The 25,602-nt window shown below is 38.6% G+C and overlaps 1 protein-coding gene across 4 annotated transcripts in view; it reads right to left on the bottom strand.

Moving 5' to 3' along the window:
- The window catches only part of grid2 (glutamate receptor, ionotropic, delta 2), a 548,235-nt gene that overhangs the window by 101,183 nt on the left and 421,450 nt on the right, over positions 1-25,602 (bottom strand). For all 4 annotated transcript variants that reach the window (XR_014894671.1, XR_014894670.1, XM_085294681.1 and 1 more), the window contains exons 9-10: positions 9,415-9,516; positions 3,804-4,001 (exon numbers count right to left, since the gene is read on the bottom strand). Coding sequence is in view for 2 of the 4 variants with exons in the window: in XM_085294681.1 (XP_085150807.1) it covers positions 3,804-4,001; positions 9,415-9,516 (300 nt within the window). In the remaining 2 variants the exon portion in view is untranslated. The remainder of the gene's footprint in view (positions 1-3,803; positions 4,002-9,414; positions 9,517-25,602) is intronic.

Below are 25,602 nucleotides of genomic sequence, written 5' to 3'. Positions count from 1 at the left end.
ATATACATGTGGTAAGCTTTGAATCCTGAGCTGTTTATCTCGTTTCCACAGCTTTGTCTTCCATCAGTGTGCTTTAAGTTAATATTGGTTTCATGGACCCACAGAATTTTTTTACAGAGCTGTGCAGGTCTTTTTTAGATGTTTTGTGGCAAAGTTTAATCTACCCTTTCTCTTCTTGAGCGTAACCAGTGGTTTACACCTTCTTGTATTTTCATTCATGAAGGGATCTCTTGATTGTAGTCTTTGGCAATGATACGCCTACCTCCTCAAGAGTGTTCATGAATTAGAAAGACGGTGTGAAGGTGGTTTTTCATGACCAGAGAAAGACTTCTGTATTCATTCACTTCAGTTGTCATAAATGATCTTCCAGGCCTTTTGGTGTTGTAAGTGCCTTCCTTTTAAGAATGTACCAGAGATTGTCGATTTGGCTACTCGAAGTTGTCTTATTTTGTTTTTATACTCTAATGATGGACACCTTGCCTTGCTTCAATATCTCTTTGGACCTCTTGCTGAGAGTTCCAGTGAACAGCTGCCAAATGCAACTTCCACACTTTGCAACAACTGATCTTTTATCAGCTCATTGTCATGGAATAATGAAAGAACAAAATGGTTGTAATTCCCAAACGTCTAACTTTGTCAAACCCCTCGATTTATAGATAAAAGCTCCCAATTAAATCACATCTTGGTTGCTTTGTTTAAAATCTAATACGGTGGTGGACAGAGGCAAAATTACAAAAACTGCATTAATAACCACATATTTTTGGACCTAACTCCACTCTTTCCTCCCCTTTTCCACCTTAGTGTGTGAAGTTCAAAAGAATTGTTCACTTGTGAGTAGGGATGGGTATCGAAAACCGGTTCTTGTTGAGAATCAGTTCCCACTGTTTCAATTCCTTGGAATTGTTTGCCATTTTTGCAAACGATTCCCTTATCGATTCCAGTCGCCCCGAATGACGTCACCGCGTTGCGGAGCGTCATTTACCTGACAGGAAACACGGCGCGTAAGCGGCTCAAACGCTCAAAGGTTTACGAGAACGGATGACAACAGGGCAACTTGCAATACTTGCAAAGTAGATACTTAATTTAAGGGAGGAAACACTACGAATATGCAAAAGCATTTGCTCACAAAACACGTGATAACCTTAAATGAATGTCATGTTTTTAATTCTGCTCCGGACTCGTGAATCTCAACCCAGCAGCAGCGGTAACGTTTGCACGTCCTCTCCCGTTAATGCGGCAGGTAAATAATCAACTAACAGTGCATATTATGTTAGCGCAATCTGCCTTATTACAAAACCTGCTATTACTGTGCATTTAGGTGACCATGATGAGACGGACAGACAGAGTCTGGCTGGCTCAGATGCTGGCAGTTCTCGCTGCAGTCTACCGGTAGCGTCTCCTTTCAGGCCAGGATAGACGAATGTCACCGAGCAGTGACTAAGTTTGTGGTAAAAGGCTTGAACCAGTGTTGCCAACTCCTCAGTAAGGAAAATCGCTATTGGTTGTCCTAAAAGTTGCTAGAAGTCGCTAAATGACGTCATCGCCTAATTTGCATAATTGGTCATGCTAATCTAATTGTAACCTATGTTGTTGGAGAGAGAAATAACATCGTGGAAGAGACATAAAGTGCGTAAAAAACGTCCTAAATGCATTTAGAGTTTATTTAGAACTACAAATTAAATTTATTTTAGCAATTATTGTTTTTTTAAATGTCACAATTCCAACCCTGCTCCTTTACCTGGGCTTGGACCGGCAAAAGTGACCTGAAATAGGCGCTCTGGTGGAGTTACTTTGTGTGTGTGTTTATAAGTAGTTTTAAACCTTGTGATCCACAAAACAGCATAAGAGTAAAACAGTAAAAGAAGAACTAACTGCGTTACAGCACCCACTGCTTGTTGAGAGTAAAATCGATACGCGCTTTCACGTCCTTTTTTTAGCGACTTTTTAGTCACTAAGGGGTCTGAAAACTCGCTAAATATAGCGACAAAGTCTCTAAGTTGGAAACACTGGCTTGAACCCATTTGCCACAGCAGATGCCCCCAATTTTAGGTAAGTGAATGTGTTTAATTGTAGGCAGGGTCATTACTGGATATTCTTGTGTAATTGCTACTGAATAATTTATGTTATGCTTTGTTATTGCTACAGAAGAATATTTATTTTATTATTTTACATTTACAATTTTTTTTCCTCGGGACCCTGTGACACCCCATTGAAGAGCCGTAGGCTGGATCTCTTAAGATCTCACTGTTGGGTTTGTAAGGCCATGTTACTCCTAAATTTCTATCTTGTTCAAAGAGAAGATATAAAACAAAGTTCTAAGCTAATCAAACTTAGTGTTCTCCTTTTTTAAAAAGAATCGATAAGAGAATCGATAAAGAATCGAATCGTTAAACAGAATCGAAAATGGAATCGGAATCGTGAAAATCTTATCAATACCCATCCCTACTTGTGAGTGCAGTCACGAAAGAATAAACAGGAAAAAACAGGTAAACTCACCTTAAATGTTGAGTTTAAAACCTAAAATATTTATTTAGTCCTACCTTTGCTCAGACCTCATATTTAATAGGAAAAAAATAGTAATAAAAAAAAGTTTTAGCAAAACATAAATTATTTTAAGCATAAAAGAATGACTTGATTGCAAGAAACTAAGGTAAGCTCAGGGTTTATTATTGGCTTCCACATAACAACAGTCAATGAATATTTTAAACAATCAAAGCCACAGAGGAACAGAAAGTGCCTGTCAAATCATGAGTTATTTTCACAAGGTTCACAAGAAACACTTTCCTGTGTTGCCTTGTCTTTTAAGATGGACTCCAAGCAAAGCAACAGCAATCTTGCATGTGCTAGGAGTTTTTCAGATTTGAAATATTTATGATTATTAGTATCATCACATTTCAGTGATATTAAAAACAGAAATTCATATGTGACTACTCTAGACTTCCTGCATGTAAAAGTTCAGCTTGGTTTTATTGTGTGACTTTGTTTAATCAGCAAAAGACGGTGTGAGTATGATATGAAATATATGTATGATGTGACAAATAGTTATCAAACTCAAGCATTTACAACTAGCGCAAGATAAGCTGCCAGGTCTCCATTTATGTTTCTCTAGGATATGCTGCAAGGAACAAAACTAAAAAAACTGCTCTCACACATATAATAAGGGCACTTTGAGATATAACAGAATATTAAACAGCAATGAAACTGGTAAATTTTGAAGTATGTCAACTGAAGTCTATGTCAGTAGGGCTAAGTCATGGTCAAAGTAGTTATTTTTCAAATATGCCAATTTACTACCCTCAATCTAGAGGCCTCTCCATCTTTGGTGAACCCACATTTATAGTGTCACTATATCATCTCCACTTTTCCACTTTCCACTGAAGCAGTTCAAGTGTCTGCCAGCAATTATAACACTTGAAGATACTTGAAGCTAGTCAAATTATTATAAAGTTGTTGTGTTTCTCTAGTATGCAAAATCACACAATATTTAATCTCTGCGCCTCCCAAATCCACTTCAGCTTACATAGTACAATTCTTTATGAATGAGTGTCTAAATGTCTCATTCCAAATTAAAGAAGTTTAAAGACATAAATCCAATGGTTACCAAGTGGGTGATGATGGAACCCATCCGAGTGTGAACTAAACCTAAGAGAGGCTGTTCTGTTCAGCAATTGATTCGTGTCTACATGCAAGCTTCTCCTCCTTCTGCAGTGATATAGTATAAGCGTGTGCATAAACAGGGAACATGTATTTGTATATGTATTTGTTTGCTCATGTGCATTTGTGTATGCAAGTGATCTTCTTACCTTGAAGACTAATTCGCCCATCAGTCCATTCCATTGACCATCAGGCTGCAAGCTGCCATATTTGTGGTCTGGAGCAACATAGATCTCATACTTAAAGCCCAGGTAGTTTGACAGAGCATCCAGGACATCGATGGAAAAGCCCTGGTACTTCTTTGGTTTCCCAAGAACATTCTCTGACACCATTACAAACGGCTCCTCCTAGAAGGCAACGAACAGTCAGCGTGTCAGTAAGTCAGTCAAGCAGCCAATCAATGCACCATTCATTCAAGCATCAAGTCCCCCATTACCCTAATAACCATGTTAGCAGCACAAAAGATCATTTTGATGGCTGCAAGCATATCTGAGAGAATCTACATTTTACATTTAAAGATAATGATACAAGCAATGCCTGAAAAGGTAAAACTATATGTTACAGGTAGGCTCTTCTCTGGGGTTTATTTTCTACTACCTACTAGAGATATTAATGCTGCAAATGTGAAAATAATCATATGTGTTATTCTAGAAGAAATCAAAGTATGAAAGCAAGCAGACATCTTTCAGCATATGTTCATTATTTAAATTATATGCTGAAGCACCTTTTGAGTGAGTGTATGTTGACTGTAACAAGTGAAAATCATGATTAACCCCATTATTTGAAGTTCTCATCTCGGCATACTTGTATTCATTTATGGAACCAATTTATTAATTTACTGAAATGGTACCCTGTCTGACAACTTAAAGTGAATTAAAATGTTGAAGATCAATAACTGCACCCTAAATTCCAGCAGTTTTGTTTTTAACGGTTCATTCTTAAATACCATTGGGAAGCCTAAATCTCTTGTATATTGATTTCTGGCACTTGGCTCTCTGTTGAGGTTAAATGACATCCAAAAGCGTTGTCATTTTAGGCAATTAAGTGAACAAAGCACAAGGGAAAACAAGGGTTTTTTTTAAATTTTCAAGGAAACTTTGCTTATACAAAAAATAGAAAGCAACATGAGACTTATTTTCATTTCCTACACCTTGGATTATGTGTTTTCCTTCTAGCCGTTTACCACACAATTCTTGTTTAATAAATCCTTACTGATGAGTGAAACATTGCAGACCAATGTGTCTTATTTTATGAGACTGTTTGTGTTATTGACAGGATATTGGGTGCACATTAAGCACAGACATTCAAACAGAAACATATACACACAGGGCATTCTACACATTAACTTGGCATTTTCAAATCCTTGCTAGCAGCTGCAGTTCAATAAACTATTAGACAGTGAGTGGACATGCATACCAAGTCCCTCTCTTACCACAAGCATCCATCAATTCAGGTGGGAACACCCACTAATAAAAACAGCCATACATACTGATTTTCCCCTCAACTGACACTGATTGCTTCCTTATTTGGGGGGTTCTGTAAACCTTTATAAACAAATAGACATGGTGGAGAAAAGCTGGTTGGCATTGTTCTGCAGGACAATCAAGGCAAAGTAATAGTACAAATTTCCTGATCTACAGTTAATTACACTATATAACTTTTAAACTACATTATGTGTGAAAGACAGAGTAGGTGTGGAAAACACATAACACCAGCAGTTAACGTTTTTTAAGCTTAACTTTTTTTTCCATAGCATTAATGTATTAAAGTACATTAAAGTATCAAAGAGTTATCACAAATGGCATGCATATTAACGTTAGCCATTTCACTATAAGCACTTGATTAATTGGCCAACAACAGGTGTGAGGACCTCTATAAAGCAGAAGTTTTGCAGATCTGTGTTAACAAAATAGCAAAGAAGAAAGGCATCAGCAATAGTTTTAGAGAAGTAATTCTTGCTGCCCATCAATCTGGGAAAGGTTATATGATCCAAACAATTTCACATCTATTATTCTATAGTAAGAAGAATTATTCACAAGTGGAAAACTTTCAAGACAGATGCTAATCCTCCAATGAGTAGATATGGAGTGGAGCCTAAGGTCGGACTATGCGATGCTACTAGTAATGCAGTTAACGTGTTACAAACGTAAGGTCATAGAAAAAGAAAAATACTGAATAAGTATGGCTTGTTTGGAAAGGGCTGCAATGGCAGCACAGGTTTGGTTTACAGAGATACATTCAAACCACAAAACTTCGGGAATATTGTTCATTACACAGATGAGACCAAAGTGCAGATGTTTGGGCATTTGGTGAAAACCAAACACGACATATCAGCACAAACAGCTCATAACACCTGTCAAGCACAGAGGCGAAGGGGGGAAGATTTGGGCTTCTTCTACAGTGATCATAATCAAAGTATTCTAGAACCAAATATGAGGCCATGTTGGAAAAAAATCAAAATATTGCAATCACCCAAAGTCTACACTTCAACCCAATTGAAATGCTGTGGCACAACCTCAAGAGTGCTGTGCATAAATGAATGCCTGCAAACCTCAAGGATCTAAAGAAGGTGTCCACCAGAAATCCTCCACAATAATGTGAAGAAAAAGCTATTGAATCATGAGGTGTACTTGTGAAAGTGTGTACTTTCTTTTAGTCATGACTGTGTTTTATCTTATCTTATCTCATCTTATCTTAGCTCTGAGAGAATTAATACACTTGTGGGTATGCAACTGATATTTTTTTTCACTTGCAAAATAATGAGACTATCTAAAAGTCAACAAAGAGTCATGTAACCATCTGAACATTGCGCTGTTTAGTCTGATTTTAAACTGTTGGGCTGTATTTCTCGAGTTGCTTTTCTTTCTCTGCTTTTTTCCTTACAGCCCCTTTGTTTCTCTTGCCACTTACCAGCTGACATATAACACTTTGCATCTTTCCAGGGTGCAATGTCTGTAGATTCTAGTTTTCCCTGAACATATGTCTAGAATACCTCATCTTCCCACATCCATCAAGCTACAATACTCCCACTTGTCACCATGCAGTATATAATCTCACGTCCCTTGAAGTTACTGTTCCCATGTCTCATTTCCATCATTTCCCCTAACTTTCCTCAAGACTAATTCCTGTAACTGGAAATGTTCCTCTTATTCTTTTTGGAAAAAAAATACCAGAAACAGGAATTGCTCCCTCCACAAAAACTAAGCAATACCACTTGAAGTTCCCTCTAGGGAATGCTAGTTTTGACAGAGTCATGTGGTAAGTTGTGCCACTGTGATCATTTCCAAAACACTCTGAGAAATCTATGTGTACCGTAAAAGTAAAATCTATTTTGAAAGGCCCAGACAGCGCCTGCAGTAGATTAGATTTTATATTGTGTGATAATGATTTTTCTCTCAGTTTCAGTTTGGTAAAGAAAGACGATATAAAGTTCAGAACAACAGAAAAGCAATTCAAATTGAGACGCAAAGAAAAATGTACACTAAATTCATATTTAGTGTACAAGACAGTGGACAAGTTTTTTTTCTTTAGAGAGCTCTTTTTTTATATAGGAATTTTAATAATTATGTTTTCATTAGTGTATAGACAATCATCTGTATCGATAGAGCACTGTCACATTCTCCATGGTCGACCATATTTATTCTCCAAGAACAGAAAAACCAAACAGGCTCTATCAGCAGGCTTTTACATTTTGAGTTTGCATTCACTTAAGGCTCTTCTAAGCACTCGGAAAAAGATGGGTAAGCAGTTGGTTGCAATCTCCAACCTCATCATTAGACTGAATCCTACAGATGGTCCCTTTAAAATACATTTTATTGTTAGATGGACTATCAAATGAAAGTAAAGGAACAACTGTCAAATTGTAAACATCATTTAATTTGATTGCTAATTCATCAATCTTCAGTGATCGATATCATTAGCCACCTTGCAAAACAAATGTGGCATTAATTACACTTGTGGTTACTGTGTGTCTTATCTTCCCTCAAAGTAAAACTTTACTTTTTATTCAGAGAGAACATTGTGAGCTCTCTTCATTATCTCCAAAAATATGAACTCAAGTTAAAAAGGGACATATTTTGCCTTTGGCTGCATATTTGGGCTACTGTAGCTAAATCCACAGCTTGCTACTTAAATCAGAGAAATGTGCACCCTCGCATAAAAAAGGACAAGACCACTACATATGATGAAAAGAAGAAAGCCATGCTGATATTAAACAATTTAATTTAGAAACATATATAAGACAGTAATTTTAGATTGTTAGGCCAGCTAACTATATAGTCTTACATATAGTATAAAGAAAACCACATTTTGATAACTGCTTAAAGCGCTTAAACTATATTTTTTAGTTTTAAAACATCGTTTTTGACTAATTGTGTCACTTGTGCCCAAAAGTTTTTCTACTCCTGACTCTATATTATAAAGCAGGATTTATTCTTATCCAGCTAACTTCACTGTTAACCCGAGTTTTCAGTACCCTGAAATTGGGTCACTTCTTACTTCTAACATATGTTGCAAAACTAACGTGCTGTAGAGCAGGTTATGAAATCCTACTGACCAAATAGCATCACCGTTCCTGCAAGATCCTTCTGTGCATGGATAGCAGGAGGTACAAGTGTCTGAAGTTTTCTAATAATGTCTAATGTCTTTGTGTTTCCCCAGTGAGCATCAGTGTTAAATGCAGATTGAAATATGCCAGACTTTAATATACTATATAGTATTTAATATAGTAGCTCTTCTCCAGTCTTACTGAACAAAACCCATGCAGTACATTTAATACTAAACTACTGTACATGGCTTTTCCTCCCATCCGTAAGTGCCTGCACACTTATGGGTCATAACCGCAACAATTTACACATGGAAAGATCTGGGAATGCACATGGACATTTCACACCCTTTCTAGGCTTTTCTGCTAGTAGGCCGACAAGGGGGATGAGGCATTTTGGGTAAAACATAAACATTTTTACACAGGCAGAGCTACAGAACAGGAAGAGCAACACAAACTTAAAAGTGTGCAAACAATACACCTTCTCACATTACTAGAGATACTCCTTCCCAAAAATGAGAAGAGGGACAATATTCACAGCCCATATCCTTTTTGCCTTTAAGGATGATGAAAATCAAAGACTGAAAAAAATGTATGAAAAGATCAGTAAAAAGGGATAGCCACAAAGATGTCTAGCATTATCGCTTTTTTCCCTCTGTTTCTCACTTCAAAGGGGGGATATGAAGAATTTATAGCTGTGAATCTTTAAAGCACTCAAGGGATATACTCAAATCGATGCTGCGGGCGAGGCAGATAGAGCTGGAAAGCCAGAGTCCCACCACCATCAAGACTCCATCACATAGTTGTCAAATGTCAAAATGAAGGCTAATGAAATTATGATAGCTTGGTCCATTAGTGAGCTCACCGTGGTAGGTATTCTTCGGCTTTTATGATCCCCATCTTTACTCCTAACACTGTCTGATAAACTGTTTTTTTTTCATGCCCTCACATAAGCTCTTAAGCTGCCCCTAGATCCATTCCCATATATATAAAGTGGAATGATTGGCACAAAAATAGACAAAAGGACAGATTTATAAAGGAGCAAAAGTTTGAAATGCCAAATTAATACAGTCTCTCCTGATTCTTCAAGATGAACAAAATAGAAAAGTTGTATAAAGACTGAAATCGGTCTTCTTTGTCTTTGGACAATTGGAAATCTTGTCATAATCGAAGAACAGACACACGCACAGATTAACAAACTGACCAGTTAAACTCACCAGAACAGTGACAACTCGTAGCACAACTCCCCTCATGTTGTTTTCCAATTTTCTGTCTGTCAGAGTGCCATTCAATCCATGAACTGGGTCCCATGTGGCTAGCTGTAATGTACACAAACAAAAACACACAGAAACACACCAAACAGTTAGTTACACAGAAATCTGAAACATAAGACTGGTTAATTCCTCAGTAAGAACAAAAACTTAGCGATTCATCAATCACATGCTTGGATTTATCCAAACACTGCAATGTAAGTATCACTGATATCATTGAAATCCAAAAAGGCTGGTTGTTTAACAGAGCCACATCAGAATGGAGCTAGATTTCAGTGTTTTTTCACATTCTTTTAAATATTCAAAATAAACTGTAAGCTTGCAGTGTTTTAACCACCTTTATTTAACAGTGTGTTAAGTTATTGTTTTGAACAAAATGATCATTATCTCTGGTGCACTACGGTAGTTCCAGCACTTTGGTAGCTTATTTCCAGCCCAGATGGACTCACACGCAATGCCAGAATACACAGTTGTAATGGTGACACACTTCATCAAACATAAAAGAGAACAAACTTCTTTCATAATATATATATATATATGTAAAGCTGTAAAAATGTAATTGGCCACACAAAGGTTTCCTTTCTTAAACGCAGCTCAATTTCTTGAAAGTTCACCCGAAAGAAAAGTACAATTCACAAAATAGTGTGTCCCTTAAATACTTGTGTAATGAGCAATAAAACAAGAAAATAGTCTTCTAGTCTCACCTTAAAAGTAAACAGGCTTTTTGTCTTTACGGAGACCAACCATAAAAACGAAAAGCCTGTTCATCTACCTGATTTTTGTCAACACATGGAGGTGCTTAAGAGTTCGACAAGTTCAGCTTCACCTAAGTTTTCCTACGTTTATTTTTTATTTCCACAAAATTTTATTTTTTTCATTTTGTTCCAAACATTTACTGAACATCTTTTTTTGTACACTGGGTGCAGTTAGTACTGAGCATCATGAATATTGCACTCTAATCTATTTCTGGAAATTAAAAAGAGTCAATTAAGCAAAATAAGGATTTCGACTAACTAATCTATGGGTGACCAACCAGAATGTCCCAATTAAAAAACCTTCTTGTAAACCACCAATCAGGCATATTCACATTTCAGCTACACATTTGGCTCATCTAACTTTTATGTCTTATGTTTTGACGGTTCCCATTCCATATTCCTGCTAATCGCCAAAAAACCCTTGATCAAATTTCTCTAGAATGTATAGTTTACAATCTGCAGTTCACCCCCAAGTGCATGATGCATAATGTGAAAAATGACAAACACAAGGCTTATATGATTGCTTCAGCATGATATCCCATATCATTACAAAATCTGACTTAACTGAGCACTGAATTAATTACCTTCTGAGTTACCTAGGACCCCAACATAATCATAAACAGCACATAATATACTGCTTTAACTCCCAGTATACAAGATTTCATCTATTTCCTTCTGACCCAGACTTCTATCAAATTGCATCATAAACACCCAGTGTTTTTTTTTTCTCTTCCTCTGGACCAAATTATTAAATCTGCCTGATGTGTTCAATAAAATATTGTTTTTGGCTTCAAAGATCAGACTAGTCTGTTTTCCCTGTGGAGATAGAGGCAGTAGGGAAAAAAACAGGGGGAAAAAACTGTTTTTTGTGTATCACAAGCACACTATGATACACACAAAACTGCATGCGATGATTTGTATTTAAAAGAAAACACAAACACATCAGAGAAGCAGAGGACACAGTGCAGAGGGAAATACGGGATTATCCATTTTTCTAAAGCCAGAAGTTACTGTTGGATATACAGTTTTCTGCCAATTCTGATCAATTCCCTTTTGGGACCAGTACTTATGGTAAAGCTTCTCTAAAATTGTGGCTTTTTCCATGCCCTGCTACATCCTGTTTGAAGTTTTTTTTTTTTTTTCAAAATCAAAGCCAACAGTTTAAATCACTCCTCGTGTAATGATTTTTGTAGACACGGATCATGTGTGTGAGTTAATTCTAGATTTGCCATTAGAAGCCGGTGCTGTATTATAACTACTTTTTGACTTATTCTTGTGGTGTTTCTCCCATGACTTTTTTTTTTTGCCCTCTTAGTTCCTGTCTGTCTGTGGTTGTGTCTTTCTTCACCTCTGGTAAAAGTGCGAAAAGTTATACCCACTCTACCACCAACTAAGTCATTATGTTTGTTTTCCCTTTATATTGTTGCTGCGTTATATCAAAGATTCAGATGAACCACCATGCATGGAGTGTTTCACACCAAATCCAGCAGCCTGAGAAAAGAAGAAGGCCAGGGAATAGTGAGTGTCAGAACCACTGTCCAGGATGAGACAACAAACATCAGTGAGTACATCAGAAAGATGGCCACAACCGACCGCATGTTTAGTGAATAGCTCAGACAGCAGAAACACAAGAAAGAAGAGGAGCAAGGCCCCTGCACGGTGTGTATCATTGGCAGATAGAGGAAGTGGCTAACATCCAGAAGTCCGACCAGTGGCTGGACAAAGCTGGACTGAAAGACAGCACAGAGGCACTAATCATGGCAGCGCAGGAACAAGCTCTGAGCACAAGATCCATAGAGGCTGGGGTCTATCACATCAGGCAAGACCACTGGTGCAGGGGCTGTGTAAAGACGCCCCGAGACAATCCAGCATATAAGAAAAGGGTGCAAGATGCTAGCAGGCAGGGCATACATGGAACGCCATAACCAAGTGCTCGTATTGTATACAGGAACATCTGTGCCAAGCATAGCCTGGAAGATCCAATGTCAAAATAGGAGATGCGTCCTAGGGTGGTAGAGAATGACCGAGCTAAGATCCTGTGGGACTTCCAGATGCAGACAGACAAACTGATGATGGCTAATCAACCGATAGTAATGGTGGTGGACAAGCAGAGGAAGACGGCTGTAGTGATAGATGTAGCGATACCGAATGACAGAAACATCAGGAAGAAGGAACACGAGAAGCTGTAAAAGTGCTAGAAGCTCAGAAAAGAACTGGAGACGATGTGGAGGGTGAAGGTAACAGTGGTCCCAGTGGTAATCGGAGCACTCGGTGCAGTGACCCCCCAAGCTGTGCGAGTAGCTCCAGTAGATCCCAGGGACAACATCTGAGATCTCTGTCCAGAAGAGCGCAGTCCTAGGTACAGCTAAGGTACCCTCATATAACGTGGCATTAGTCTATTTTCTACATCCTTGATGTTTCTTTGTTGTCATTACTTATGCAACCTTTTATGAGTACTTTTGTGTTTTCTTTTCTTTTCTTTTTGTGTGTGTGCTGTTTCTTTCTGTAGCCTTCCTGCCTACCTGTTTGGGTCTTTCCTCATGAGTGAACCATGACAGACAGCACTGTTGATCAATGGGGAGAGAGTAACTATCACTGGGGATTTCATCCATTACACATTTAAATGTGTTAATACTGCACGTCCACAGGTACTTTTTACATTTTTAAATTCTTATTTGATATCTCAAGCATGCGTGGGTGTACTTCACTGGCATCTTCCCAACATCACTGAAGCACCTTTTTCAACATCTTTAAGCATTCTTGCTGTTAAACTAAGCTGATGTGTGCTTGAACTGCCAATACCAAAGTAGACATGCAGGGCTTTTATAAATGCACGCTGTGAGCAAGGTTTTGCCCTTTAAAAGAGCCTTTATTATTTTTATTTGCAACGTGCCCTCTTTGTTGCTCCTTGTAGTGGAAAATATTACAACCTTTATCATTCCTATTAGAACAGAGAGTCCAGTGACCTTAGATAATTCACACAAGAGCCTCATCAACCTTCACTGTGAGTTGGATATATGAGGGTGTGTAGGATGTACAACTGTCTTATTGTTATGTGTTAAAGCAACCATACAACATTGTTGCCGTTCCAGCACTTAAATCAACAATACAGTGCTCATCTTTGCTCATCTTTCTGCATTTACCCAAATCACAAGACAAACCCAAGTAAATCAAATTCCATGCTATCCATGTTTTTGCCTGGAGAGGGAGATGTGGAGCTAAATGTAGCTCATTTCTCTATTTCATAACGACCCAAAATACAGAGGTATCTGTAAACCTGTATTGCTCTTAATATTAGCCTGCTAGCCTTTATTTTGCAACACAGAAAAACTACTACTGAATAATTTTTTCCACAAACCCACTGTCAATACAGCCGTTAATAAAAGTGTGTGAATGTGTTTGTACACGCTACTCTTTTGCTGCGCCTGTGTGCTGTTGATATGAGTGGCAACAGAAGCAAACTTGGAAAAGGAGATTGTGGTAACATGAAAAAGATAGAACGGTCTCACGAATAAAAACACAGGTGAGAAACAGTTAACACAAACCAAACAGAGACACTTAGGGAGGAAAAAATAGATATGGAGATGGGTGAACCTCATGCAAGACAAACAAGATGTTGATAGGTGTTAAACAAAGATGATGACACACTGTAAAAAAAAAAATAGTTGCAGCACAGCAGTTGCCATAAGTGCTTCTAAAAGTGTGAATGTGTATAATCAATAAAATATTAGTCCTGTAGCAAAATGCCGATTAGAAAACCAAAAGCAGACTCTGTTTTTCACTTTACATTCACACCTGACCACATCTGTAGGAAAACAAATCCATACAACAACACATATAAGTGAACCTGCTCCAAAGAGAACATTATCTAAAATCCAGCAAAGGGATTATAAGCGGAACTCATAATAAAAAAAAAGAAAAAGGGTTCAGCGAGACACATTTTTACACAGACACACACAAAAAAGCCTTTGGCTAACAGCAAAAGCACACCTGCTATGGCACTCTGTAATCCTGGCTTCCACAGAGCTGTTGAGCTATGCAGCAGTGAGCCCCAACAGTGGTAATCAAAACTCAGTGATTGTACTGAGATAAGAGTTAGTGATAGTGAAAGAGTTAAAAAATCAAAACCACATGGTTTTGCTTCATTAGTGTTTCCTGTACTGCCTAGGAATTGCCTACTGTAGTCATCTTACCCTTAAGCAAGGCACTTAATATTTATTTCTTGGGACTGCATTAATAAAACAAGAGTTCCTAAAAGACTGGTTTAATAACCACGTGCATTTGCACTAGTTAAATCAGTCAGTTGCTCCAACTACTGATGAGGTGCTAGATCCGACAGAAACAATGTGGACAGAGAATATGCACAATAACACAGAAAAGCAGTGAACCCAATGAGGCAGTCTATTGCATTCTTCATAGCATTTAGTTATAAGTCAATAAGATTAGGTAAAACATATCAATCACTAAAAGCAAAGGACTAAAGTAATAATAGAGGGTACTAATCAGGGTCAGGCTGTTTAGCCATTAATGTACACTTATAGATAAAAACACTCACCCACCCAGACCAACACGTATTACATCAAATTTCACTCCCCCACTCTCATATAGAGCCACAGTAGAACCACAATAGATGTACATAGTGCACTTTGAAAGGTATGATTCAATACCTAAATGCGTCATAGCCAACTACTACAATAATTATTTTTTAAAGCCCACTTTCTGGTGAGGGAAGTGATCAAATTTTAATCCACATTGTTTACTGTAAATGCTCTTTCATTCTTTTGAAAAACATCTTCCTGGATCAGTTGTCCATCTGTTTGTGAGAACATAAAACTTAAAGCCGAGTTTGGGCACATTCCTACTTTTTTCCATTGTCATTTAAATTGCATCCACTTAAATGGTCTTCTTTTATCAATGACATGCAAAAACAGCCTTACTGATAAGGGTATGTACACTTAACAGTACATACATTGTTTTTACATTACTATCTTCATTTTTTCTTTGACATTATAAATGGACGGTAAAGAGGAAATAAGAGACAAAGCCATAAGCTCGAAGGAGATGGAAGAACCTTTGTAATATTTCAACAAATGTAAATGTCAGTATTTTCACTTTTATCCTCTTATGCATTTGCTTCCACCTAAAAGGAGTAATAGAGGCTGCTTCACTGTAGAGGTGTGCATGTGATGAGTTAAAATGGTTGGATGACTAGCAGAGTGGCCACCAACCTCTGCTTATCTTCATAGCTCTGGATAATGGCTCTCAGCCTGACAGTATGAAGTAAATGTGCATTTGTGAGTGTTTGTGTGCCTTTGCATGTTATAACCATTAGGAAGAAGACAGCATCTAAACACGGCCATTAACATCCCACACTCTCTCTCCTTTCTCTATCACTGCTTTAATTTCCTTTTTTATTTCTCTTTTTTCATCATTTATTGCTCTCAGTTCAGTTTTTCTTTTGACAAAGCATGCTATCTCTTTGTTTCTCATTTTACCAAAATTGTGTTTCAACAACATTTGATGAATCACCATGGGCTTCTGGAAGGACATTCAAAGCTCTTCTTTGGATGCTGGATACCTTTTGTTTCATTTTCTGTTAAGATGATCTCACACTGCTTCAATAACGTTGAGGTCCAGGCTCTGGTGAGACAATTCCACGACTGATAGTTTTCCATTGTGTGTTTTTCTATCCACAATTGTGTTTACTGCATTAGCAGAGTGTTTGGAATCAACAGCTTAAAAAGGAAGCTGTTCCTGATCGTATGTTTTCTGGATGATATTGCAACAACCGTATCAACTGAGGGGCCAAATGAATCTCATAGATCCTGTGTCACATCTTTACTGGGCTTCTTCCTATTTCTTAAGGATATGACTTTCACATACTCTTCATCTTCTGCAGTTAGTTTTTTTAGGCCTGAAACTCATTCTTTTGTCCTACATTTGTCCAGCCTCTTCAAATATTTTAGGGAGATGCTGCACAGCACAGCCAGTTTTTAGCTAATAGCACTTCTTGGTGCAAAACTATTATGTTATGCCTGTCAAACTGTGTTATCTTTGGCATTTTTCATAGGTTCATCTAAAGAAATGTGAACAAATGGTTTGCTTTTATAACAGGCTGCTAGTATAAAAGTGCCTAAAGATACAATTTAAAACTGGTTCGTTGCTAAGTTTTCTGTTATGTGTGGAAACAACACTGGTTCATTCTTTAATTTAGGTGGCGTTTTATGCTAGAATCATTCCTAGGTCAGGGTTAAGGGTTTAAAAAAAACTTGTTTAAAAATGGTCAGGTGCAAGGACTGGACTAAAAATAAGTGAAAAAGTAGTAGTATGTCCAAAGAAGATCTTTAAAAGACATTCACAAAGGCTAAGACTGCACAGTAGTGTACAAATAAAAACATCTACATTAAAGTGTCAGTCTTTCAGTATTGTTTGTCATTGTGATCTGTAAAACATTATTATAACACTGAACAAAAAATGGATATATCAGTCTCCTTCCTACTTCCAGCCACCGCACTTGCATAGACTCAGACAGACCCCAGGCACTTTAAAGGATGTGTAACCACACACATTTAAAGGTAATTGGACCATCGACCAGTGCTGTGTTGGAGCCACGAGTCATTTACTGTTACAACAAACCCTTTTCTCGGAACACACATCAATGTGAACACAAACCCCGAATACTGTATGTGGATGCACAATCAAACAGCATGCAGGTATCCTCTAGCCTAAATAGCATCTTACAATCACTAAGGGGTGCTTTGAGATTTCATGTATCTCTTATTTTCTCTCCCTGTGGCAAACACATCAAAGCACACTGTGACACAAACTGTGGCTTCTGGCCTGATTGTTACATACATGACTCGTAGCAATTCAAAATGCAGTCGATAGCAGGTGACATTTGGAAGCCATGGAGGTGGGAAAATTGTACACAGCGCTGACAGACACTATCGACTGCAACAAAATCAATATGCGTAGGAAGTTGTAAAAGTAAAACAGAGATGTATGAATAAATGTTGTCAAAATTCTGCTCTACACCTTACCTCAAATTACTGCTGGTAGACATAAGAGCAACTCCCCATGAAATTAGACCTGGGCAATTGCTGTATTAGCTGCTGCTGCACTTCCTCCCACCTTATATGATGAGCTCCACTAGTGGATAGACACAGAGAGAGATTTGATTTTGGACTTTCTAATGCAGTGTAATAATGGACTCTTGGTGTAGGCTACTCTTAGCTATTAGTAGTTTATCTGCTTCACCTTCAGCAGCAGAAATACTATAGGGCTTTCCTCCATGATCATACGTGGCTCCCTCTTTTCGTTTTTGTTTCTTTTTTCCCTGTGTTAACTGGATTTCACCTGCCCAGGAGTAGGTGTTCTGCTTTCAGCATCTGTTGTGCTATAATCTTCCCTCTGTTGACTCCACTATGCAGTCATATGTTTGCCATTGCTATAAAGAGAGGGCAGCCAGACATGCGCACAGTCAAACCGAAGAGCAGTTCCACTACTCCTGTCTCCCTCCCTCTTCTCAAGTGACCCCTCTCTTACCACCACCCGAACCTCCGTTTCTCCCTTGCTAATGAGCAACATGCATGTCAGTCTACGAACAGCTTGCACACCAAGCCTTCCTTCTGTCCTCTCCCCTCCCTCGGCCATATTTGTGCTTGCTGGTTGACATGTTTTAACGAACCAACTAAAAGTCCAAGGTTCTCTCCCCACTCCATGCTCTCTACCAGTTCAGTGGCAGTCAGAGAAGCACCAGCTTGTTGCAGCAAGCAGTCCACTTGCACTAGTATGAAAACTCTGCACCACCAACTGCCTTCTCTCCACCTTATAGCGTGCAGGCTCATCCATCGGCCTCGAAAGCAGTTCCAAGCATAGCTCTAATCTATTCTATTCACTGCCTTGATTTATTTGGACAGTTTTATTCAAAAATATTCCTGCGATGAAACTATTAAAAAAACAAAACAAAACACTAATGCCTCATTATAATCATTCTTTGATCATGACAGTCCTACACTCCTGGTGGTAGTAATAGTAACGGTAGGGCTGATTCACAGTAAGTAAAGATTTTACATCCAAATTTTTTTTGCTTTTAACATCTAATGCACCATTTAAGGAATATCTTCTCAGTTCAGCTCTATCCAGCTGTGCATCTGTTTGTGGGAACAGAAGCCCAGTATGGGCTTACTCTTTATTTCCACAGTATGTTTTGTAATTATTCAAAAAGTGCTTAAAGAGTGTTTAATTAGTAACATGAAATAATAACATTACTGAAGTTTACACCTGACCGAAGCTACAAAACTTATAAAAATACAGCTTATTTTGATAATTACTTTTTAAAATTTTGATTTCTTAATCACCCATGCTGAATTAAAGAGGTATTAAAAAGAGCAGCAAGATCAAATGAAATAAGTAAATGAACTCTACAATAATGAATTTACTTAAACAACAATATGTGCACTTTAATGCACAATAAGCCCGCCCTCTCCGTCTTTCTCTCAGCTAACACAGGGTGCTTGTCTCACCACTTACACTAGGTCTGCAACACCAGCTGCCCATTCTCTACCTCATAGTCTGTGTGCTCATCCACTCTAGCATGAAAACTACTTCCAAGTGTACAGGAATTCTCGTCTCCTCTCTTCCCTTCTTTCACTTACTTGTGTTATTTTATTTTGCTGTTTGGTGTTATTAAAATAAAATTATAAAATATAGCAAAGCATGCCGCATTCCAATCATTGTGTCTTTGAACACAAAAACTGCAACCTGAATGGCAATTAAAATCAAAAAGCCACTTTACTCTGTCCTGCCCTTCCACCAATTTCCTAAACAGAATTGAATTTGAGGGACACAATTAAAAGAACAAAAGCTATACTGATGGCAAATTGTTGATTAAGTGTGTCATGTAAAAGCTAATAATGTAAAAAGAAACAAATTTTTTTCTAAAGAGATTTTTTTTCCAGCATAGTTGAATTCATAAGGTCTTCAGTCAACAGAACAACATTAGTGGAGACTTTCTTGTTTTCCTTGTTGTGATAACGTTTGTCAAAAGAGAGGTTGTCAAAGGAGCTTGCAAAGAAAAGCGTCTGGACTTCTTTAAGTTGCTTGAAGACGTTTCACCTCTCATCCGAGAAGCTTCTTCAGTTCTAAGGTCAAATGGTGGGGAGTCCCAGATTTAAACCTAGTGGGAGTAACCCCCCACAGAGGGGGGTCCCAGATTTAAACCTAGTGGGAGTAACCCCCCACAGAGGGACAAAGGGACCCCCTGATGATCCTCTATTCGCCTGAGCCAAGGTGTGAAAATGGGTGTGGGTCCCAATCAGCCAGGGTTTCGGGTAAGCTCATTGTGAAACCTGGCCCCACCTTATCATGCGAATTCCTGAGGTCAGATGGCCCAGGATGTGAGTGGGCGTTAAGGCGTCTGGGGAGGGAACTCAAAACTGGATTATAGATGGGAGACAGTTGGTGTCGTAAACCTTTTTTGGGGGGATACTCCCACTAGGTTTAAATCTGGGACTCCCCACCATTTGACCTTAGAACTGAAGAAGCTTCTCGGATGAGAAGTGAAACGTCTTCAAGCAACTTAAAGAAGTCCAGACGCTTTTCTTTGCAAGCTCCTTTGACTACGATGACCTGGATGACTGAGAACCTTCACAGACAAAAGAGAGGTTATAGCAATGCCCAGCAATTGCCTCTTGACCCCCTTCTTCTCTCCTGAGGAAAAACAAAATTCCATTGCTTACCGATATTATTTACATAACAGCAAAGCTTAGTCTTTATTTGTACATTCATATTACACATTGTATGCCTTTAACTAAATGGTCACAGCAAGTCAAATCAAAAATTCAATAGAGAATTCATATAGAATGTGATCTATATTGCAAGATATTTAAGTGACTTTGATTGTGGCATAGTTGTTGGTGCCAGACAGGTTGCTCTGAGTGTTTCAGTAAATGCTGATCTACTGGGGTTTCCCCACACAACCATCTCTGTGGTTTGGAGCGATCCAAAAAACGAAGAAAATATCCAGTGCAGTGAATGGCAGGAGAACATGCCCTGTTGACATCAGCGGTTAAAGGAGAATGGCTAAACTACTTTAAACTGATAAAAAGGCCAAGGTAAGTCACATAACCACTTGTTACAACCAAGGTATGCAGAAAAGCAAGCTCAAAAGGTCAAACTTCAAAGTAGATTAGCTCTAGAAGCAGAAGAGCACACCGGGTGCCTTCCTTCACCTACTTCAGTAGAATTCACACAGACTAACCAAAACTGGATAACAGAAGATGAGCTGGACTGATGAGCCTCAATTTTTGCTGCAACATTCAGATAGTAGGTTCAGAATTCGCCCTAAACACGAAAGCATGGATACATCCTGCTTCATATCATCCCACTGGTGGTGGTATAACATTTTGGGGGATATTCTGTTTAAACCATGTGGCCTCTTAGTACCAACTGAGGAGATTGTTGCTGATTATGTCCACAAAACATCACAAACTAACAGCTACCTGCCTTGGAAGACATCTCAACCTCCTGCTGTTGGAAGAAAAACAACAACAACAGTATACTGGAAGGCTCATCATCTCTTTGAATCATTACCCACAGGAAAACGTTACCAGTCCATTAAAACATGCACCAAAAAATTCATCAACAGTTATACCCTAAAGCCATTACCATCCTGAACAATGGACTGAAGTACACCCCTATATACAAAACGTACAGCAATTACAATAACAGGAGTAAATCACAATGTGGACTTTATGAATGCATACAGTGGCAATGAATGTGCTGCATAGTGGAAATACTGGGAAATTGTGATGTTTGTTATGTGTGCGAAATGAACTGTTTATATTTATAGCTTAACTCAGCGGTCTCCAATCTTTTTTGCGCCACGGACCGGTTTATGCCCAACAATATTTTTCACGGACCGGCCTTTAATGTGTCACGGATAAATACAATAAAATAAAACTAGTACCGGTACCGAAAAAAAGAAGATTTATTCATAACACACGTGAAAAGACCCAGGAAAACCGAGTTAACGATCAAAACGATAACAAAATAACGCTGAAAACCGATAAAAACCCTGAAAACCATACATTTCACACTTGAGCCTAAACTCTCGCGGCCCGGTACCAAACGACTCACGGACTGGTTCCGGTCCGAGGCCCAGGGGTTGGGGACCGCTGGCTTAACTGATATTTCATTCTTATTTTTAATAAGGCGATCGTGGCTCAAGAGTTGGGAGTTCGCCTTGTAATCGGAAGGTTGCCGGTTCGACCCCCGGCTTGGACAGTCTCCGGTCGTTGTGTCCTTGGGCAAGACACTTCACCCGTTGCCTACTGGTGGTGGTCAGAGGGCCCGGTGGCGCCAGTGTCCGGCAGCCTCGCCTCTGTCAGTGCGCCCCAGGGTGGCTGTGGCTACAATGTAGCTTGCCATCACCAATGTGTGAATGTGTACGTGAATGGGTGGATGACTGGATATGTAAAGCGCTTTGGGGTCCTTAGGGACTAGTAAAGCACTATATAAATACAGGCCATTTACCATTTTTATATTCCTTGAGTGCAACTTCATTCCATTGTATATTTCCTTAAAATGACAGTAAAGAATCTTGATTGTTGAATTTTATGACCACATACCCGTATACTTACGGCTGCTTCCAGCAGTATAACACAAAATTTCACAACCCTCAATTCATCTCAGACTTGTTACTTGAGCAATGACAATCACTTCACCGTACTAGATGATTTCACTAGGCCCTTCTGGACCTTTTTAAAAATTCTGAAAACCACTGTAGAAATAGTACTCTATTTTATGTGGTTGTACTGCAGAAACAGAGGATGATTGCAGCCTTTAGAATAGCATTTTAAGGGTGTGTTGTTTTTTTTTGGTTCCTCCTTTAGGGTAGGTACTCTGGCTGTACGAGATGAACCATATGACGTAAGTGTGAGGTGATTCATCCAGATGGAAGTGAATGTTGACTAGCTGAAGGCACCACAACCACCATTTCAAACAAACTAGTGTACATAGGTACACATTAGGTTTGAAAAAACATGAAATGCCAAACAGGACAGGCAAAAAAAAGAAAAAAAAAAAAAAAGAAATAATAACATTACTGAAGTTTACACCTGACCGAAGCTATAAAACTTATAAAGATACAGCTTATTTTAATAATTACTTTTTAAAATTTTGATTTCTTAATCACCCATGCTGAATTAAAGAGGTATTAAAAAGAGAAGCAAGATCAAATGAAATAGATCTGGGTTTATCCAACTGTGAAAATACAGAGGAGTTCTGATCTATCTATACAAATCCACAGTGGACTATCATGTGAATTCAGCATTCTAGTATCTAAGCAACCCCCCCCCCCCTTTTTTTGGGGGGTTCTAAACAAATCAAAAAAGTGTTCGAGAAGAGACAGAAAATTAACTTATGAGTGTTCATAACCTCTTTATATACAGACATGTGAAATTTGCATAAAATCAAAAAAGGAAAAAGGCAGGGGGCAAAAATATATTCTTTGTTTTATTGCTTATTTTATTTTGTAGCAATTGGGGTTATTCATAGTGGGAGTACTTCATGTTCATGACTTGAAGTACAACATTTGACTATAGATTTTATTCTCTTTCTTATATACATGCTAACATATACACATGTTCACACACCTACGAATCCACACTTGCATTCACACACAAACACACACACAAATACACTGAGCAGTCTCTGATCAATATAACGATGACAACAACAAGTCCTGTTCTGATTTCCCAGATGAGCCACAAGCTGTTTTATGACTTACTTGAATTGTTGGGAAGACGCGTGTCTGTGTGTGTGCAGTGCGGGTTAGATTGGGTTCTGGTATGTATATATAATTGAAACTTCCTTACTTAATGTGCTTTTAAATACCAAACTTTAAATTAATATGTAACTTAATAATTAAACTGCGCTATCATTTAATTCAGTGTCCGTCTCTTTTTAATTGAATAAAGAAGAAAACGTTTCATCACTTATTGCCTAAAAAGATGAGCGCAATTGGAGTTCTTGGAAAATGCTTTTTAAATCAATTAACCTTTGTGTTTGAGATATGTCTGGCAAATGAGAAAAAATGTGTTTGTCTAAAACAAAGCTATATAAAAGTCTATGATTAACACTACAGGAAAAAAATAATGCTAATTATTGATAAGGTGATACATAATTTGTGCATTTACCTCTGTATGTGTTTATGGCGTTTGTCTTTTCTGTTCTCTTGAAACGTGAGAAAAAGACAAAGAGACAAAAAGGCAGACAGAAAAAAATGGAAAGTAGAGCAGAGATAAGTAAAGGAGGAGATGCTGTTAAAAAATGGGGAAAGTGATTTAAAAAATGTTCTTCACCCTGAAAATACTCTTGGTGAATAATGGGAGATACAACAGAAGGAAGAGTGGGAGAAGGGTGAGACTCCACTTGGGAATACAGGTTTGATCTAATAGAGTTTACACGCAAGGTTCCCCAAAAGTCTTAACAGAAGTAAAAATTCTCAAATCTAGTTATCTTCCACTATTTCCACCGTGTCTGCCTGGTAAGTGCAGGTAGGTAGGCATGCAAATAACTCTATTTACTTGCTTTTTGCTTTGCAATCATCACAGATGAAAAGAAAAAAAATGCTAAGGCTTACAGTAAGTAGTTATATGTGTTTAACACAACTTCACTTACATGTAGCTAAAGAAACACAGCTATACAGCATGCACAGATTAATTATTTATAGACACTTTGGGGTTTGCAGGCGTTTCTCTGCACCAGTTTCAGCCATCCCAGCCTCTCATACTGTAAACCGTGGCTGGAAGCACTGACGATGTGTCAAGCTGAAAGACTTGATGTTTAAGGGAAACAGCTCACTGTCAAGGCCCTGCTATACACACACACACACACACACACACACACACACACACACCAGTGCCAACATATACAGTTGTGTGGAAAAATATTCGGTCCTTCCTGGTTTTCTATTTTTTTGCATATTTCTCACAAATACATATTTCAGATATATAACAAGTTTTAATGTTAGACAAAGAATACCTTAGTAAGCAGAAAATTCAGCTTTAAAATGATGATTTGATGAGCTTTTGTGTTCTTTTGGCCAGGAGTGGTTTTCACTTTGGAACTCTACCATGGACGCCATTGTTGCCCAGTCTCTTTCTTATTGCTATCATGATCTGACCTTAACTGAAGCAAGTGGGGCCTGCAGTTATCTAGATGTTATTATGGCTTCTTTTGTTACTTCCAGGACGAGTTGTCAACGTTCACTTGGAGTAATTTGGCCAGAAACTCCTCGAAAGGTTCATGACTGTTCCAAATTTTTACCATTTGTGGATAATGATTTTTGGCCAGGGAGCTTTGGATGTTTTTTTCCCTTTAATAAATCAAATTATCTTTTACAAAACTGCATTTTGTATTTACTTGAGTAGTCTTTGTCTAATATTAAAATTTGTTTGATGATAATGAAATACGTAAATGGGACAAATATGCAAAAGACTAAGGAATCAGAAATTTTCACTGCACTCTAAGCACACAGAAGCTATCAAAGTGCAGCTAAAGATGTAAAGCCATGGGGACTCTTAATGTTGATGATGAGAGAGAGAGAGATGAGATAGCCTTTATTTGTCAGTTGCAGGTCTTTTGCCCACAACCGAGATGACAGACCTTGCCGACCGTACATACAATACACAAACATCACATTGGGGAGACAGGTCAGGCTAGGTAGCGAGGAAAAAAACATCGAAATGTGTAACACAAAAGGATAGTACAGGAATGCACAGATCAGGGAGTTTTTGTTCGGCTCCAGCCTTGAGCCCACAGCTGGCGCCGAAGGGGTAGCCGGATTATGATGGTAATTTGTCTTTTGCAACAACTCATGAGAATTTCAAAGCTGTTCTTTAACACTCCGACACTGGTCTCTCAGTCTCCCGTTGGAGAACCGCGAGCTTCCCCATGATGGTATCAAACTTGGGTTCCGTGGTGTTGTCATTCTTTTGCTCAGAGAACCGATTCTGAGAACTCACGGCTGCAGTGAGCTGTAATCCAACTTTCACTCAAAGGTGTTATTCTGAGCAGGCCTCTCCTTGATGTAACCCAATATACGCTCAGAGGTGTTATTCTGAGTATTCACGGCAGCTGTAAGCGTCTCCAAGATCTTAACCATGCTGCTCTCAATGAGCCTGTTTTGAGAAGTTGCGCCTCGTCCCACCGTTTCAATCCCAGCGGGCGGCCTTGGGGGGGTTTGAACAGCCGGTTCCGCTTTCTTAATTCTCCGATAAGCCAGGGCCAAGCCAGCTCCGATCAGCAAGAACCCTGTTATCATGGTTCCGAATAGGTAGATATCTTCAGCGTCCTCGATCGACAGTCCCGCCAG

Source organism: Mchenga conophoros, linkage group LG12 (assembly GCF_057382185.1).
Source record: "Mchenga conophoros isolate Kocher_MC1m ecotype Shallow Benthic linkage group LG12, M_conophoros_male_GT1.1, whole genome shotgun sequence".
Lineage (NCBI taxonomy): Eukaryota > Metazoa > Chordata > Actinopteri > Cichliformes > Cichlidae > Mchenga > Mchenga conophoros.
Note: the sequence above shows the minus strand (reverse complement) of the source record. Positions and strands in the feature narration are given on the sequence as shown.